Source organism: Cynara cardunculus (genome assembly GCF_001531365.2).
Source record: "Cynara cardunculus var. scolymus isolate 2C chromosome LG 8, CcrdV1, whole genome shotgun sequence".
NCBI lineage: Eukaryota > Viridiplantae > Streptophyta > Magnoliopsida > Asterales > Asteraceae > Cynara > Cynara cardunculus.
Genome location: NC_037535.1, coordinates 25,241,045 through 25,256,453, shown reverse-complemented (window position 1 = coordinate 25,256,453; position 15,409 = coordinate 25,241,045). Strand labels below are relative to the sequence as shown.

The window sequence follows — 15,409 nt, the reverse complement described above, 5'->3', positions numbered from 1 at the left end:
GGGGGGGGGGGGGGGGGAGCTTTATGTAGAAAGCCAAGTTTTTTTCAAACCTTCCCCTCCCAAAAGCTCATTTCTTTTGTCCCAAACAAAAACCTTCCCGAACAAAAACCTTCCCAATCTTTACAGACAAAATGATCCATAAATACAGATTTATACACACAGGACTTGATGGAAAACCAACCGAACATCCCCTAAAGGATATGTTACTGAATCTTACCTAAAAATGGTCGTATATTTCTTGGTTTTTGCAGGGGACGGTAGTTCTTGTTTTCCAGCCGGCTGAGGAAGGGGGAGGAGGGGCTATACGGGTGGTAGAAAGTGGCGTTCTTGAGAATGTGAAAGCGATATTTGGTCTACATGTATCTCCAGCGTTACCTCTAGGTCAAGTGTCATCTAGATCAGGCACCCTTTTGGCTGGAAGTGGCTTCTTTGAAGCTGTGATAACCGGAAAAGGAGGTCATGCAGCCATTCCTCAGCATTCGATAGACCCTATATTAGCAGCTTCAAATATTGTTGTTAGTTTACAACATCTTGTCTCACGAGAAGCCGATCCTCTTGATTCTCAGGTAATTGAAATCTTGTTATTATTCAGGTAACTAGATTTGTATGTGATTTAGAGAATGTTAACGGATTTCGATGAGCACTAAAAAGATGAACACATGTAGGTAGTCACGGTTGCTAAGTTCCAAGGAGGTGGCGCTTTCAATGTTATTCCGGATTCAGTCACTATTGGTGGTACCTTCCGAGCTTTTACTAAAGAAAGTTTCATGCAACTTAAGCAACGGATAGAGGAGGTAATAATCTTTAATATATAGACGAAGGATCGTGTGAGAATAGGAGTTATGTTGAGAAGCGTAAGAAATGATTTGGATGGTTGATCATTTTTAATCTCACCCCCATCTCATGAATTGCCCTTATTACGGGAATTGATCTGGTGCATCTTGGTGCACCGCAAACCCAAGGGTGGAGATCCCTTCTTACCTTTCTCACTGTAACTTCCATTCTCACCGGAACCTAACCTTATACACAGACATATACATACACAATACACACATGTATGGATATGTTCAAATGAGAAACGTAAATATTTTGAGAACGTAAGAACCAACTATTCTGGAATTATTCATGATGAATAACGTGACAAATATTCATGATGAATATCATGATGAATAATATTCATGAATATTTTAGGGTTAGTCGTCATGAATCATTTATGAAATAGTTCGTTCCGAGGTTTAGGTTGTTCCTTGGAGGCTCTGTTATATAGGATCATATGTTAAATCAAAAGAATCACAAATTCAAACAACAAAAATCTCTTAGAATGACAAATTAACATATGAAATTCACTTAAATAGAATCACTAAACCAGCTAAAAAGAGTAAAAGCATTAAACAATATAATTGGGCTGAAGGTTAAAACATATATAATTCAGTAAATGCTAAAACACATAATTGGGCCCCAAAAATTTTGGGGGCTTGTTCTATATCTCACATTGAAACATGGCAAGCTTCTCAAAATATTTATGATTCTCGTTTGAACTTTCCGTTACATATGTATACCTACTTATAAAAGGTTCTGATGATAACATTATAACGAAGCTAATTTATTTGCAAAACAGGTTATTGTAGGGCAAGCGATAGTACAAAGATGTAATGCAACTGTGGAATTCTCTTCGAAAGACAAACCTTTTTTCCCCGCCACCATAAATGACGACGCCTTGCACAAACACTTCCAAGATGTTGCAGGTGATGTTCTTGGCCCTGCTAATGTTATAAACATGCTACCCTTAATGGGATCAGAGGATTTTTCGGTTTACCAAGAAGTACTACCTGGTTATTTCTACTTTCTTGGAATGAAGAATGAATCAAATCAAAAACCCGCTTCAGTCCATTCTCCGTTTTTCAAAATTAATGAAGATATACTTCCGTTTGGTGCTGCAATGCATGCTTCTTTGGTTGTTAGCTACCTGAATCAAATTCAAAGTCCAGAAACTCAGATGGATACAGAACACCATGATGAACTGTAAAGTTTTTTTTTTTTTTTTTTCCTTTTTTTTGGTTATAAAGCTTCTTTCCTACCAATCAGTTTGGTTCTTGTGCCATTGTTGGTTCATTTGGCATAATTTGCAGAAGAATTTATATCCCTCCTGCAAATTATAAGGATACACTGTTATGGTTATGGAATCCGTCTATAATTGATGCCATAAACCATGTATCCATTTGAACACACTTTAAAGCTTTGTCATTTCCCATTTGCTATGTTTTATTGGCCTTTATAGCATTGAGCCAAATTTGGTGCAAGTGTTCCCAGAAATGAAGAACCGAGTTTTTACAGTTTTCTTCAATATATTATATATAATTTGGGGGGGGGGGGGTTCAACTCATGGGAGAACTCTATATTTTGTGAGAACTGTGAGATCCATTTACAACCACAGATGTTGAACTCATACATGGTAATTCACAATGTGATTACTTACTGAATCCAAACCAATGTGTTTTCTATTTTAAACATTACTCCAACTGTCCAATATGGTAATTCATACTGTTAATACTCATTGATCCAAGGCACAGTGTTTTATGTTTCAAGCATTAAACTTAGACATGGTAATTCATACTATGATTACTCACTAAACCCATATATGTGGTTGGATCTCACGGTTCTCACAAATAATCGGGTTCTCAAATGATACCACCCTATATATATATATATATATATATATATATATATATATNTATATATATATATATATATATATATATATGTATGTATATACATGTAAAACTTGTAGTACAGATCACCCATGCATCAATGATCCCTGCTGCCGGTTACACTGTGTTCACTAAACCTTTTCTTGAAGGTTTTATGACAGAAATACCCTCATAATCCCACATATCATTTATGTTTCCTATCAAAATTTTCCTCCCAAACGTGAGAAGAAATGTAGGGAAAGAAAATCTGAATGGAATATGATCTTTAATGACATAAATACCCTCATAAACAGAAGTGAAAAAAACAAATATAAGGCGTATATTTGTAAAAATTACATATGAGAAAAAATGGAGAGAAAAGAAAATCTGAAAGGAGTGTGGTCTTTTATGACAGAAAACCCTCATAAAGAAAAGTGGAAAAAACAAACATAAAGGGCAAATTTGTAAAAATGAAATATTTCTTTTTCTTTCTTTCTTGTTCAATTTCCACTCTTTCATTTTCAAGAACACAAATGAAAAAAAATCAATCTTTTCCATTCTTTTTCCTCCATTTTTCTCTTTTACTTCCTAAATTTGAGAATACAATATTTATTATCTACTTTTTAAAATAAAGATAAAAGAAATGACCTTAAATCAGTAGCCAAAAAATTCTGTAGAGTTCTGTAGAAGTGGATCCAATGCATTAGGAGCAAACTTTCTTGCAAAAAGGTGGCATGCTGTAGTTGGCTGATTATTGTAAACACATGTATGACCTTGCTGAATTTTCTTGATAAATTCCTTTGTGATATCATCTTTTCCAAATGTAGCTGGATGAGCACCTCCTCTTGACCAATCTACATACGTAAGTGTCCTATTGGCCAACAAATGTGGAGACTGAATGGTGAGCATTGTTGGGAAATAATGCTCATCAACATAACAATCTGGTTTGCAGAAACGTTCGAATTTGTGATAATACGTGTTGTCTTTTATGATATCGACTGCTAGTTTCCTATTAGCTTCAAACCACTGAGACCCTTTTCGCCATTGGTCGATATGGACCTCTGGTAACATTTTATCATCATATCGACCTCTACCATAGGGGCCAGGTTCATCAAACGCACCCATGAAGCTGAACTTGGATCTTGATATGTAACGATAGACAGTTCTGAAGTTCTGAAGAGGTATGCAGGCTTCTGATAAGAGTACAAACCACTCGTTTGAGATATCTAGCAATGCGTTGGCTATAAGTCTTCTTTCGGCATCACACATGCTCATCATTCCCCATTCCACTACCTACATAGAGGCAAGTACAAGTGTTTTTATAAAGAGATACTATGTGGAAAAATGAAACATACCTGAGAGTGGGGTAAAGATGCTTTTTTTTTTCCTTGTCCCTATCAACCTAGGTGGAACAAAACCACAAAGTTCGTGGCGTAGCGGTTGAGGTCTTGGGGGATGTGGAACATCCCATTCGTCTAGGGTTCAGTTCCAGGTGTATACAACAATTGTGGCCATTGAGATTATCAAGACTGATTTCTTGTGGCCACAATTTGCCGGGAGTAGTCCAGGCTACCCTTCCAAAAAAAAAACATAGGTTGAACAAAAATCAGGAAAATAGGACAACCACGACAAATTAAAACCTTAAAACTTCCAGACTCATTCATCCACATACCTCCCTCTCGTCCGTCCAGTCATAACTATTCAGGTGCATACCAACACACTTAAATATTGAACAAACAAGTACATGGTCCACATATGTGATATGTGACAAAAAAAAAAAAGGACCAAACCAACAATATCAATTGCTTGCTAGCAATGTGCATAGATTCCTAAAGTTCACAAGTGACGAGAGATTAAAATATTTTTTTAAACAGTACCTCTGACAAATTTTATCAATAAACAAAAGAAAATTACATTTAGCAACGTAGTAATTAGCACCCACAACGCATATCCACTCAAGAGATGGGACAGTCCCCAAATTCCAAGGTGGAGTGCACTATCCCTACAATCTAAAGAAAAATGATTGGAACAACTTTCATACCATAGTACAAGAAGCCAAGATAAACACAAGCTAATACAAAAATAAGCACACATTAAAATAACTAAGCTATACGGAACTAAACCATTCGAAGTTTTCATTCTAAATGAGAGAACTTGCTTCAATGTAGCATCCATGATCTCATAATAGATTATCAACACATGAAAGCAAAATCAACAATATGAACTTGTGATAGAAGTAAACAAAGAACCTCTAAATAAGAACATAGGCAACTTCCATTATATTATTATCAGTTATCTGTCTCCTTTCTAATGATTCCATTAGATTCAAGCTGGTATCAAGTAGATCTATTCAAACCCACAGAGGAGCAAGAATATGCCTAAAAAAGAAAGAAAAAAGGACTAATGAGAGAAGGAAGGTAACAATGGTTAACCTGGCTAGGAATTTGCTTTCGATAGAAGACGGAAGAGGTAGAAAAGTTTGCACGATATGAAGGCGTGGTATGAACATAAATGGTATAAAATTCCTCATTTCCTTTGAAAAATCTCTCCCAGAGTGGTGACAATGGCAAAGGTCCTCTTGTCAAGAACATGAATGCAATCTTAGGAGATCTCTTAAAAGGGTATTCTTTAATTTGAGGAACATATGAAGCTCTCCATAACAACTCACTATCATCCAATGTGTGCATATAAGTTAATGGAGGCTTAATCCAATCCTGTAAACTTCTGGGTTCATGAAAACAAGACTGTATCAAGGTGTGTGCTCCTGGAACAATATTCTGGATGCCTAAATATCGGATCTTAAACATATTTATGATCGAAAAGCTGACACCAATGCCTATAAACAGCAACATGAATCCTAGTAATCTCATAGGAGAACCCCTAGATTGATTTGTGATTCTGATCGAGTTGATAGTGGGTTCTTTCCCTTCCTCCATAGTCACTAGCCTTAGCTGCATTTCACTTGGAGGAAATAAAGTAGATTTTTTCACAGAGACATTTTCACAAACACCTCGAATGCTTCAATTTATCGACCCAAAAAAGTACAAAAATGGAGATCCAACACTACCACTGCAAACATAAACCCTTTTCACTCCTCTCCCCAATATATTGAAATCTTTCCAGAAAGTAATCCTGACCCATGTCATGAAAATCAAACCCCACATGGGAATATCGACGGGAAATAGAAAAAGATAACACTTTTCTATCTTAAAATCCCTACGCAAATTTCCTTGTGAAATGAGCCACGCATCATGGAGTTTACGACGGAATTTCCTTTTAAGTGGGCAGCCGATGGATCGTGGGAGTGTTGGCCAATGTGGACGGTGGGGGCTAGGGATGGCAAAACAAGAATAACAAAAAGGGACGACTTTAACGGTAAAGTTTGAAGGTTTTTCGTATTATAACAACAGATTGCTCTGTTTTTTTTTTCAACACAAGATGGACGGATCGAATTGTTCAGTGAATCCTGAAAACAATGATTGCTCGAATGAATTTCTTATACAGATTTGAAATCATAATCGTTCGACTACGATCATCGAAACCAAATACTTTCACTTATCACCGTGTGTCCTGTTCCAAATGGACACTGAAAAAAGAAGCCGAACCTTCACAGCGTTTTGCTATGAAGTTTCAAATGTAAAATAATGGTCTCACGTCTCACAAAAACAAGTTGGTCTCACATGATTCCAAGTCTCTCTATATATGAGATCTCTGAGAACCAGTGTATCCATGTGCTATTTTATATGACTATTTTTTTTCATCTATGTCTAAAATTTAATATAGTGATTAATATATACTTGTTTCACATGTACTCGGTTCAGAGTGTGAACCTCTTTGACTTGTTTATGAAACAAAAAAAATACACATAACAAAGTATCACATTGTGAACCGAATACATATAAAAGAACATATTGTGAAACAAATACATTAAATATTACATTAAGATAGAAAAAAATAATGTAAAACAAAATCTTAAGGTATAAATTCTTAGAGAGCACAAATTTTAGAGTTAATGTGTGTGTTAGAATATATATATATATATATATATATAATATGTATATAATATATATATATATATATATAATATATATGTATATAATATATATATAGAGAGAGAGAGGGGGGAGGGGACATATCTTATATCTATGAAGGCTCTTTTATAAAATGATATAAAGGGGTTCTAGAAACATTCACATGTGAATGTATAGGAAAGGAGTTCCCACATTACAAATCCCCTTCATTTGGTATACATTCCACAACACCATAATTCAAGAATTTGCTACAAAAGAGTCTCTTCTAAACCCCAAGACTCTCTAAAGATAATAATAACACATAACATCTTTAACAATTTATATGTGAATCTAAGTGCTTTCTTTCTTTTAAGACCCATTGACCTCCAAATATTGAGAATGTGATGCAGCCAGAAGAGCGGCCCCGATTCCCGACCCATCGTTCGAGTGTATAAGCTTAATACGTTTCGATACTTCATCTCCTACGAGCTCATGTAACGTGTTCCCCATACACTTACTATATTCGGTATAGTGCTCGTACAATCCTCCGTCCATCGCTATTACCGTTTCTGGCATCTCCTCGATATCTCTCCCTAATTTTTTCAAAATGCCCAAAACCCCGGCTGCCGCAAGACGGGCTCCACGTGTCGCAATTATATTGCAGAGCTCGACTACAACCTTTCTCGTCTTAAGGGATGTATTAGATATCTGCAACCAAAATGCTCATCTCAGTAAAGACTTGTGTAAAATCAGTGTTTGGTTGGTTTTTCATCAAGTCCTATATGTGTAGATTAATTTGTCTGTATAGATTGGGAAGGTTTTTGTTTGGAAATGGATTTTTTTAGATGGAAGGAGTGTGTTCTTTTATTGGGAGGGGCAGGTTTGGAAAAATACATAAAGCTCCCTCCTAAAAGCTTACTGAAAAAGCCACTTTCTATATTATTAAGCTAGTAACAAACAGTCACGTATAGTTGACCGAATAAGTTGTCACATCAAACTTATTAAGCTGCTAGCAAACAAGCCCTAAGTGTCCTAATAAGACTTAAGTTTATAGGACCAAACAGTCGATATGACGTTTTGGACGTCCTAACAAGTTTTTAGGACATCTTTGAGATAAAACGTCCTATTAGTCTATTTATACGATATTATTTCTAAAAATGTCTTATAAAAAATAAGTGTCCTTTAAAAAATGTGTTCACAGTACGTTTCTCAAAAATGTCTAATCAAAAATTTATGACACTTTATTTCAAAAGTTCCCTAAAAAACTTGTTAGGATGTCCAAATACGTTCTAACATCCTACCGTAACACCTTTACATAGATGTACAGTTATTTGGTCTTGTAAACTTAATTTCCATAAAGCAGTCTGTTAGAGCATTTAGACATATCTGTCGTCTTATAAAGCCAATTTTGTTGTAGTGAAAAATCATGTACCTCTAAAATGTCTTTCAATTTGTTCCCCACCACTTTGAGATCCATGGATGTGTCATGATGCATTGCTGACATCTCGGGCGTCCTGAGAGAAGAAGTGCACACGAACGTAATGTAGATATCACATGAATTTACGGGATTCAACATAGAAGGAAAAGTCCATTTAGAAACCGTAAATATTTTGAGAACCAAATAAACAAATATTCATGATGAATATATATAGGGATGAGATTGGGAAGCCGAAGAATCCATCCGTTGGATTGAGATGATCCAACGAATGTGATTAAAAAGATGGTTATAACCATCTTTTTAAAAAAATTACAAATATTTCCCTTAATCTTTAAATCGAAAATCAGCGCAATACAAAAAAAAATTGTAGCAAAACAAATTACACCAAAAAAACGATCATTTTATGATCTTAACGTGAGACCAACTTGTTTTCATGAAACCCGTAAAACCACTTTTTTACAGTTGAAACTTCACAGCAAAACGCTGTGACTGTGAAGGTTTGGCTTTTTTTTTTACCTTCACCGCGTTTTGCTGTGAAGTTTCAAGTGTAAAGAAATGGTCTCACGGGTCTCACAAAAACAGGCTGGTCTCACGTGAACCCAACCCTGTATATATATATATATATTCATCATGAAACATGAATACTCATTCATGGATATTTTGTTCTCAGAAATACCAAAACTGCAAATAATACCTCAAAATGTATGGAGTTTTTAGTTTGGGAGGAACCGTGTCACCGAAAAGGGCAGCCTCATCCGCCATCCGATACAAAACTCTACGAAGAACTTCTCCGAGATACATACCGGAAATCATTTTTTCAAATATCTGCCAATATTACGCGTTAAAAACAACCATATACCGTTAAGCCTCAAGGGGGAATGATGTAACGAAAATCTCATCTTCCATGGAGGTTCATCTACGATCACTCCAGCCCATTCGTTGTCGCCTACGGATTTAGTCGGTGCGCGTAAACTGAAGTAACCCAAAAAGTAGAAAATAAAAAGACAATCACCTGGTCGCCCGGGTTCAAACTTTCGGCATCCAATGTGTTATCATACTCCGTTAAGGGAAGATGTGATGATCTAAAGTTACCCCATTCCATATTGATAACCTATAAAGCAAATCAAGTATTAGCCATCGATATACACTATATCTAAAATCGCTTTAAATGGGTACTTTTTTGCGGTTTATAATATTTGAGGGAGGTTCGGGGGAAACCCCAAAAAAATGAAAAATCGAGGAACACCCCTGTAACCGTTCATTTGTACGGTATACACTTATGCATACAATTAATTGAAGTTGTTTCTTGTTTTCCATGTGCATACCGGACAAATTACTTGTATGCACATGTGTATACCATACAGATGAATGATTACTAGTGTGTTCCTCAGTTTTTTTTGTTTTTTTACGATTTTCCTCTAAACCTGACCCTATAATATTTATATACAAATACTGATGCACACTGCTTTATGTTTAGTGAGGTTTGAATCTTTGACCTGTGGGAGACCGGGCCGATGACCCTTTGGTAGGATCGTGCCATTTTGGGTATTTTGATATGAGAACAAGAATGGTCTAAACGGAAATACGGGGCTAATCGGTGCTCACCATCTCTCCGGATTTAGGGGGTGGACCGTGCCATTTTGGTATAGCCTGCGCTCGTTCCACATAAGCTGCATTTGATCCGGTACCCAAGATTACCGCTATAGCAACATCTTTGTTGTCGTATCTACCTCCGGCTAATGTTCCAACCGTATCATTGACCTACATCCGACATTGCACATTGTTAACGACCCAACTCCACCATATATAAGAAAGAGTATTTGCTATGTGGAACCCCAACAGATTACTCTCCAAACGAGCCCATAAGGAAAGGAGGGTTCCAACATATATTGAGGAAATATGGTTCAAGTTTAGCTGATGTAACAGTATCGATGAACGTAATTGAACTTACCAGAGCTGAAACACGCATATCGACACCTTGCCGCTTCATTGCTTGTGTTAGTTCTGCAACCACATCTTGACCAACCTATATATATCAGCAATCAAAAGAATGCCCTCATTGACTTCACTGTTACTCTTATACCCTCATATGGTTGTGTGTATGTGTATGTATATAGGATCAAGCGAGAAGTACCAAGATCACACATGATTACATAACGTACATCCGATACAAATACGTAATCATATATGATATAACACATCCAAAAAGGATGTGGGGACTTGGTGAATGCGGCCGGGGAAAACCACCCATAAAATGAAAAACTAAGGAACACTCAGGTAACCATTCATCTTTATGATATCCACATGTACATACAAGTAATTGAAGTTGTTTCTTGGTTTTTATGCACGTGTGCACACCGGACAAACTACTTACAAATAACTTGTATGCACATGTGCATGCTATGCAGATGAAGGGTTACTAGGGTGTTCCTCGGTTTTTCATCTTTTTGCGGTTTTCCCCTAAATCTGACCATATATATATTGGGAGGTTCAGGGGAAAACCTCAAGAAAATGAAAAACCGAAAAACACTCCATCAACCATTAGATTAATCGATCCGGTGAATGAGATTAAATAGACTGTTACAACTTTATTTTTTTTCGTTAATTTGACATTCATATTCATATACTTTTTCATCCATTTTTTCGTGGTTTTCCATTTATTTAGCGTTTTTCCCTAAACCTGACCATATATATATGTGTGTGTGCGTTTTTCCCCTTATATTTTTCCAAATATGTTTTTAACGTGTCTTTTTAGGTCATTTTACAATATTATCTAGCTTATTCACTAGTTTTTGACCATACATGACTAGTTTATCAGTTAACAGGTAGCTTATTGACCAACATCACTAGTTTATCAACCAATAGCTAGCTTATCAACTCATTCGGAACATATTCTAAAGTAAAGACTAGAGCGAATTAGCACTGAATAGTAAAGCTAACGTAATTACCATATCATCAATGGAGAATCCTTTAGTCCACCGCATGAGCTCCCCAGAAGCAACCGACAATTGCATCACGGGGAATGAAAAGGTGAAACCTAACTCCCTCTGTCGTCCTGGAAGAAGATGAAACTTATCACTTTCACCCGCAACAAATTTTGCAAGTTCTGCTGCAATGTAGTCAAAAAGTGCCTGCAAAACAATAATATTTCAAACCCGGGATGTCGAACTAGAGATGGAAATTTTACCCGTAGGGGCGGGGATTCCCCGCTTTGGCAGGTAATGGGGCGGGGGCCGGGATTTGTTTTCAAACCCAAAGCATGATCAGGGATGGCAATTTTCTCCCATAATTTGACCCCGGTTAAATTTTCAATATTGGTAATTAATCTAGTGAAGAATTTTTTAAAATTTTAATTTTAAATACATTGTTTTTTACTAAACGAGTACCCAACGGGTTCCTTGAAACCCGTCGGGGATTAGTTGGGGGGGGGGTCAAGGATGGGGGCTTAAACGGGGTTCCGGGTCGGGGATCCATTACCCGCCCCATTTCCGTCCCTGTGTGGAACCCCATCGGATTATTCTCCAAAAGATCCCTTCAAGACATAAGGGAAGTTCCAACATATATGGATCAGATATGATGAAAGTCTAGCAGATATGGGACCCGTCAGTTTATCAACTAGTTTATCAGCTTAACAGCTTACTTGTGAAGTTCCAACCATCAATTGTGGAGGAATTGACACTTCGGCAAACTCTTGCGATTTGATACCGGATTTCCCCGCCAATTGAACCCGCAACACCCGGAAGTTTGTTCCTCCAAGATCCAATGCATAATACACTCCTTCCTCATCACTGCAGCAAGTTAACGGAAATCATTGATCTTTAACGGGATTATCTCACAAACAATTCCGAAAAGCAAACTTTACAAAGCGGGATATTAAATTTGATCGGAACTTGGTTCCCACCTCCTAGGAACCATGTGTGAGGAGGTATTTCAGAGTTGACTCAACGGTCGAAGGCTAACGGAGGGGTTCAAACCCGTCTCCCACAAGATTCAAACTTGAACCTGTTGTGCATTTGAGCAAAGTCGCTCCCCCCCTTTGCCAACTGATCTGGGTTCTTTAAAGATAAACCATTTCTCTGACGATCTAGCCTCATCTAATAAGCTTACCATTAAATCGAAACAAAAAGGGTCTGAAACAAGTGTTAAAATCTAAGAAAACATCTCCAGAACACCATGACCAGATTGAATCTAAGACATCTGTTCAAGAAATGATCAGACAAAGAAGATGGATGAATGAAGAAATCCAATAAGATCAAAAATAGCAAAAGGGCTTAAACCAAACCAGTATAATAAGATCTCCGATCCACCAAAAGAAAGAAACCTATTTCACACTATTTGCTAGTATTCACAATGAATTCCCGATCTGATGCTAAATTTCACACTGGTTGCTGTTGGTATTCACAATGAATTCCTGATTTGGTGTTAAATTTCACACTGTTTACAATTGGTATTCACAATGAATTCCCGATTTGGTGTTAAATTTCACACTGTTTACAGTTGGTATTCACAATGAATTCCCGATTTGGTGCTAAATTTCACACTGTTTGATGTCGGTATTCATAAACGAATTCCCGATTTAGTGCTAAATTTCACACTTTTCACTGGTATTTACAGTGAATTCCCGATTTGGCGCTAAATTTCACACTGTTTACTATTGGTATTCAGAATGAATTCCCGATTTGGTGCAAAATTTCATACTGTTTACTGTTGGTATTCACAAATGAATTCCCGATTTAGTGCTCAATTTCACACTATTCACTGGTATTCACAATGAATTCAGGATTTGGTGCTAAATTTAGGCGTATTTCAAGAATCCCACAAAGAAAAAATTAACTGTTTGATTACTCTAAAAGTGATAAGCATAATTACCCAGTGGGAAGATTATCGACATAGCTGATAAGCATCTTGAGTTTGCTACCACCTTCAGACGCCAATCCAGCATGCATCTCAACAGCCATGGCGTCGGCAATCTGCTTCAACTTAGCGTTAGGTGTATCACACTTATCTTCCAGCTCTTTAATCATCTCAGCCACTTTCGACCACCGGCCGGAACTCCGCATACGGTGGCGCACAATCAGAGCACAAATTGTAGCAGCACCAATCACCGCCACTCCCATAGCTACTTTCCCCATCACAAAACGACGAAAGATCTAGAATTTTAGAAACGAAAAAACGTCGATTAATGTGGGGATTAAAGTGATGAGTGATCAGATCGGAAGGTGGCAACAACGATTGTTCATGGATTGATGTGACGGCTGACGGAATTAAAGCTACTGGACAAAAAAAACCCTAGAAAATTGGAGGGTTTTGATTACAGATTGCAAACAAACAAACGATCGGTGGATCGATCGTTGAAAAGGGTTGAGTTGAGATGAAGAATGGAAGAAAATGGAGGTGGTGGTGGTGGTGAATATAAGCGATTGATTTTGATGAATTTTGGAGGAATATAGCTGCCAGATCCTTAACTGTTTCTTCTTTACTTCTTACCGGAAGAAACACTTTACACGTGGCTCCCAAATTCTTACTTGTACTACTTCATTCCCTCTTTTGAATCTATTTTAACGGTCCAAAATATCATCGATGTTAAATTAATTAATTAATTAATTAATCATAATATCAAACAATAAATATTTAATAATAATCTTTTTTTTTAATTACTAAGTGTAAATTGTATGAAATGGTAACCTACTTTCAAAACTTATATTTTGGTACTTAAAATGTAAAGTTTTAAACATTTAAATACTCGGGTAACTGATTGAAACGTTAACCGGTTACCATACTGATGTGGTAAGTGATGAGATGAAATTGAGTTGAACAACAAATAATACTGAGTTGGATACCACGTCACTCGCCACATCAGTATGGTAACCGGTTAATGCTTCAACCAAGTACCATGATACTTAAATGTTTAAACCTTTACATCTTGTATACTAAAATGGAAGTTTTGGAAGTACGTTACCCGAAATAAGAATCAAGTTAAAGTACGTTATTTTTTCATGCAATTTGCCCAATTACTAATATTAATTTATTGTCTTCAAAAAGTATTAATAGGGATTTCTACGAATGTGATAAGAGTTTGTTTGTTAACAGTTAATATATTTAATGAGACTCAGCTTATTCGATAAATTATATATGACTGTTTAGTAGGTTTAATCATATAGAAAATAACTTATTCAGTAAGCTTCTAGAGATAGTTTTATGCAGAAAACCAATTTTTTTTTTCTAAACGTGTTTCTCCCATTTAAAGAACACGCTCATTCTATCAATGAGAAAATCCTCCCAAACAAAAGTCTTTTCATTTTATACAGACAAATTAATCCACACAAATAGTTTTATCCATACCAGATTTATTCAAAAACCAAACAAACGTCCCCTTGAAGCATCTTCGACAACTTTTTTAAAATAAAAAAAAGAGTAAATTACAATTGTTGTCCTTGACATTTATCAATAATTTCCGTCTTGGTCTCAAAGGTTTAAATCCAAGGAGGAATAAAAATTCCCTTGTGACCACGAAAGTTCAAATGCGGGGACTCCGGGCTATCTGCAAAGCAGGTGGTCGCTCTGGGATTAGTCAGCTCGCATAGCGGGTTGGATATCTAGGTTAATAAAAAAAAGGTTTATAAATTGCAGTTTTTGTTCATATGGTTGCAAATTGTTGCTATTTTTGTTCATGACAATAATATATTGTAAATTATAATAAATTACGAACCATAAAAATAAAAACTGTTATTTCTAAACCACGTATATGAAAACTGCAATTTTTAACAAACCGCAGGGATAAAAAACGTATTTTACTCTAGAAAACAAAGACTTTGTTCTTCTCTAAATATAAAAAATAATTGTTCACATAATTTCATATTTTTACCAATTATTCACATATGAAGTTATGTGAACCCACATTTCCTTTCACCAATGATTCACATGTGATTCATTTATTCCAATATTCTCAACCTTTTTGTTTTTCTTATTTAAATATCAATACATGTCCACATATATATATATATATATATATATATATATATGTGTGTGTGTGTGTGTGGGGGGGTTTAGAGAACACCTTCATTTTTCAAAAACGCAAAAACACAATTATCACATATGATAATACACATGAGGGAATATGATGGTGTACGAGCAATTTGGTCGCCAAAGGTTGTTTGCTTCTCTTATTTATAATCATATGTATACCATGTTGGATTTATGATGGTAAAAGAGTGATCTTACGTTTTTGTAAAACAAAAATACTATCTTATCCTTCCAATATATATATATATATA

The 15,409-nt window shown here is 36.1% G+C and overlaps 3 protein-coding genes across 3 annotated transcripts in view; 1 reads left to right on the top strand and 2 right to left on the bottom strand.

Moving 5' to 3' along the window:
- LOC112517280 (IAA-amino acid hydrolase ILR1-like 4) overlaps positions 1–2,340 on the top strand; it is a 4,726-nt gene extending 2,386 nt beyond the window's left edge. The window contains exons 3-5 of the mRNA XM_025124661.1: positions 252–566; positions 666–794; positions 1,619–2,340. Of these exons, the coding sequence (XP_024980429.1) occupies positions 252–566; positions 666–794; positions 1,619–2,026 (852 nt within the window). The 3' untranslated portion in view covers positions 2,027–2,340. The remainder of the gene's footprint in view (positions 1–251; positions 567–665; positions 795–1,618) is intronic.
- Positions 2,341–3,341: 1,001 nt separating this feature from the next.
- On the bottom strand, positions 3,342–5,644 carry LOC112517392. Its single transcript, XM_025124805.1, has 2 exons — positions 5,120–5,644; positions 3,342–3,980 (listed from the first exon to the last, which is right to left on the bottom strand). Exons 1-2 carry the CDS (start codon positions 5,642–5,644, stop codon positions 3,342–3,344), a joined length of 1,164 nt encoding a protein of 387 aa, XP_024980573.1.
- A 1,201-nt stretch (positions 5,645–6,845) lies between these two features.
- LOC112516816 (hexokinase-1-like) lies at positions 6,846–13,518 on the bottom strand. Its single transcript, XM_025124050.1, has 10 exons — positions 13,451–13,518; positions 13,005–13,285; positions 11,776–11,923; positions 11,084–11,266; positions 10,087–10,161; positions 9,741–9,896; positions 9,148–9,246; positions 8,830–8,960; positions 8,130–8,211; positions 6,846–7,405 (listed from the first exon to the last, which is right to left on the bottom strand). The coding sequence occupies exons 2-10, from the start codon at positions 13,265–13,267 to the stop codon at positions 7,067–7,069; spliced, it is 1,476 nt and encodes a 491-aa protein (XP_024979818.1). The 5' UTR covers positions 13,268–13,285; positions 13,451–13,518; the 3' UTR covers positions 6,846–7,066.
- Between the last annotated feature and the right edge of the window lie 1,891 nt (positions 13,519–15,409).

Coding starts and splice junctions, on each gene's coding strand:
- LOC112516816 (XM_025124050.1), bottom strand. CDS start 13,267: ATGGGGAAAGTAGCTATGGGAGTGGCGGTGATTGGTGCTGCTACAATT. Junction 8,961..9,147: donor GTTTGAACCCGGGCGACCAG/GTGATTGTCTTT, acceptor TAATATTGGCAG/ATATTTGAAAAAATGATTTC. Junction 8,212..8,829: donor AAAACTCCATACATTTTGAG/GTATTATTTGCA, acceptor TTCTTCTCTCAG/GACGCCCGAGATGTCAGCAA.
- LOC112517392 (XM_025124805.1), bottom strand. CDS start 5,644: ATGCAGCTAAGGCTAGTGACTATGGAGGAAGGGAAAGAACCCACTATC. Junction 3,981..5,119: donor GAAAGCAAATTCCTAGCCAG/GTTAACCATTGT, acceptor GCCTCTATGTAG/GTAGTGGAATGGGGAATGAT.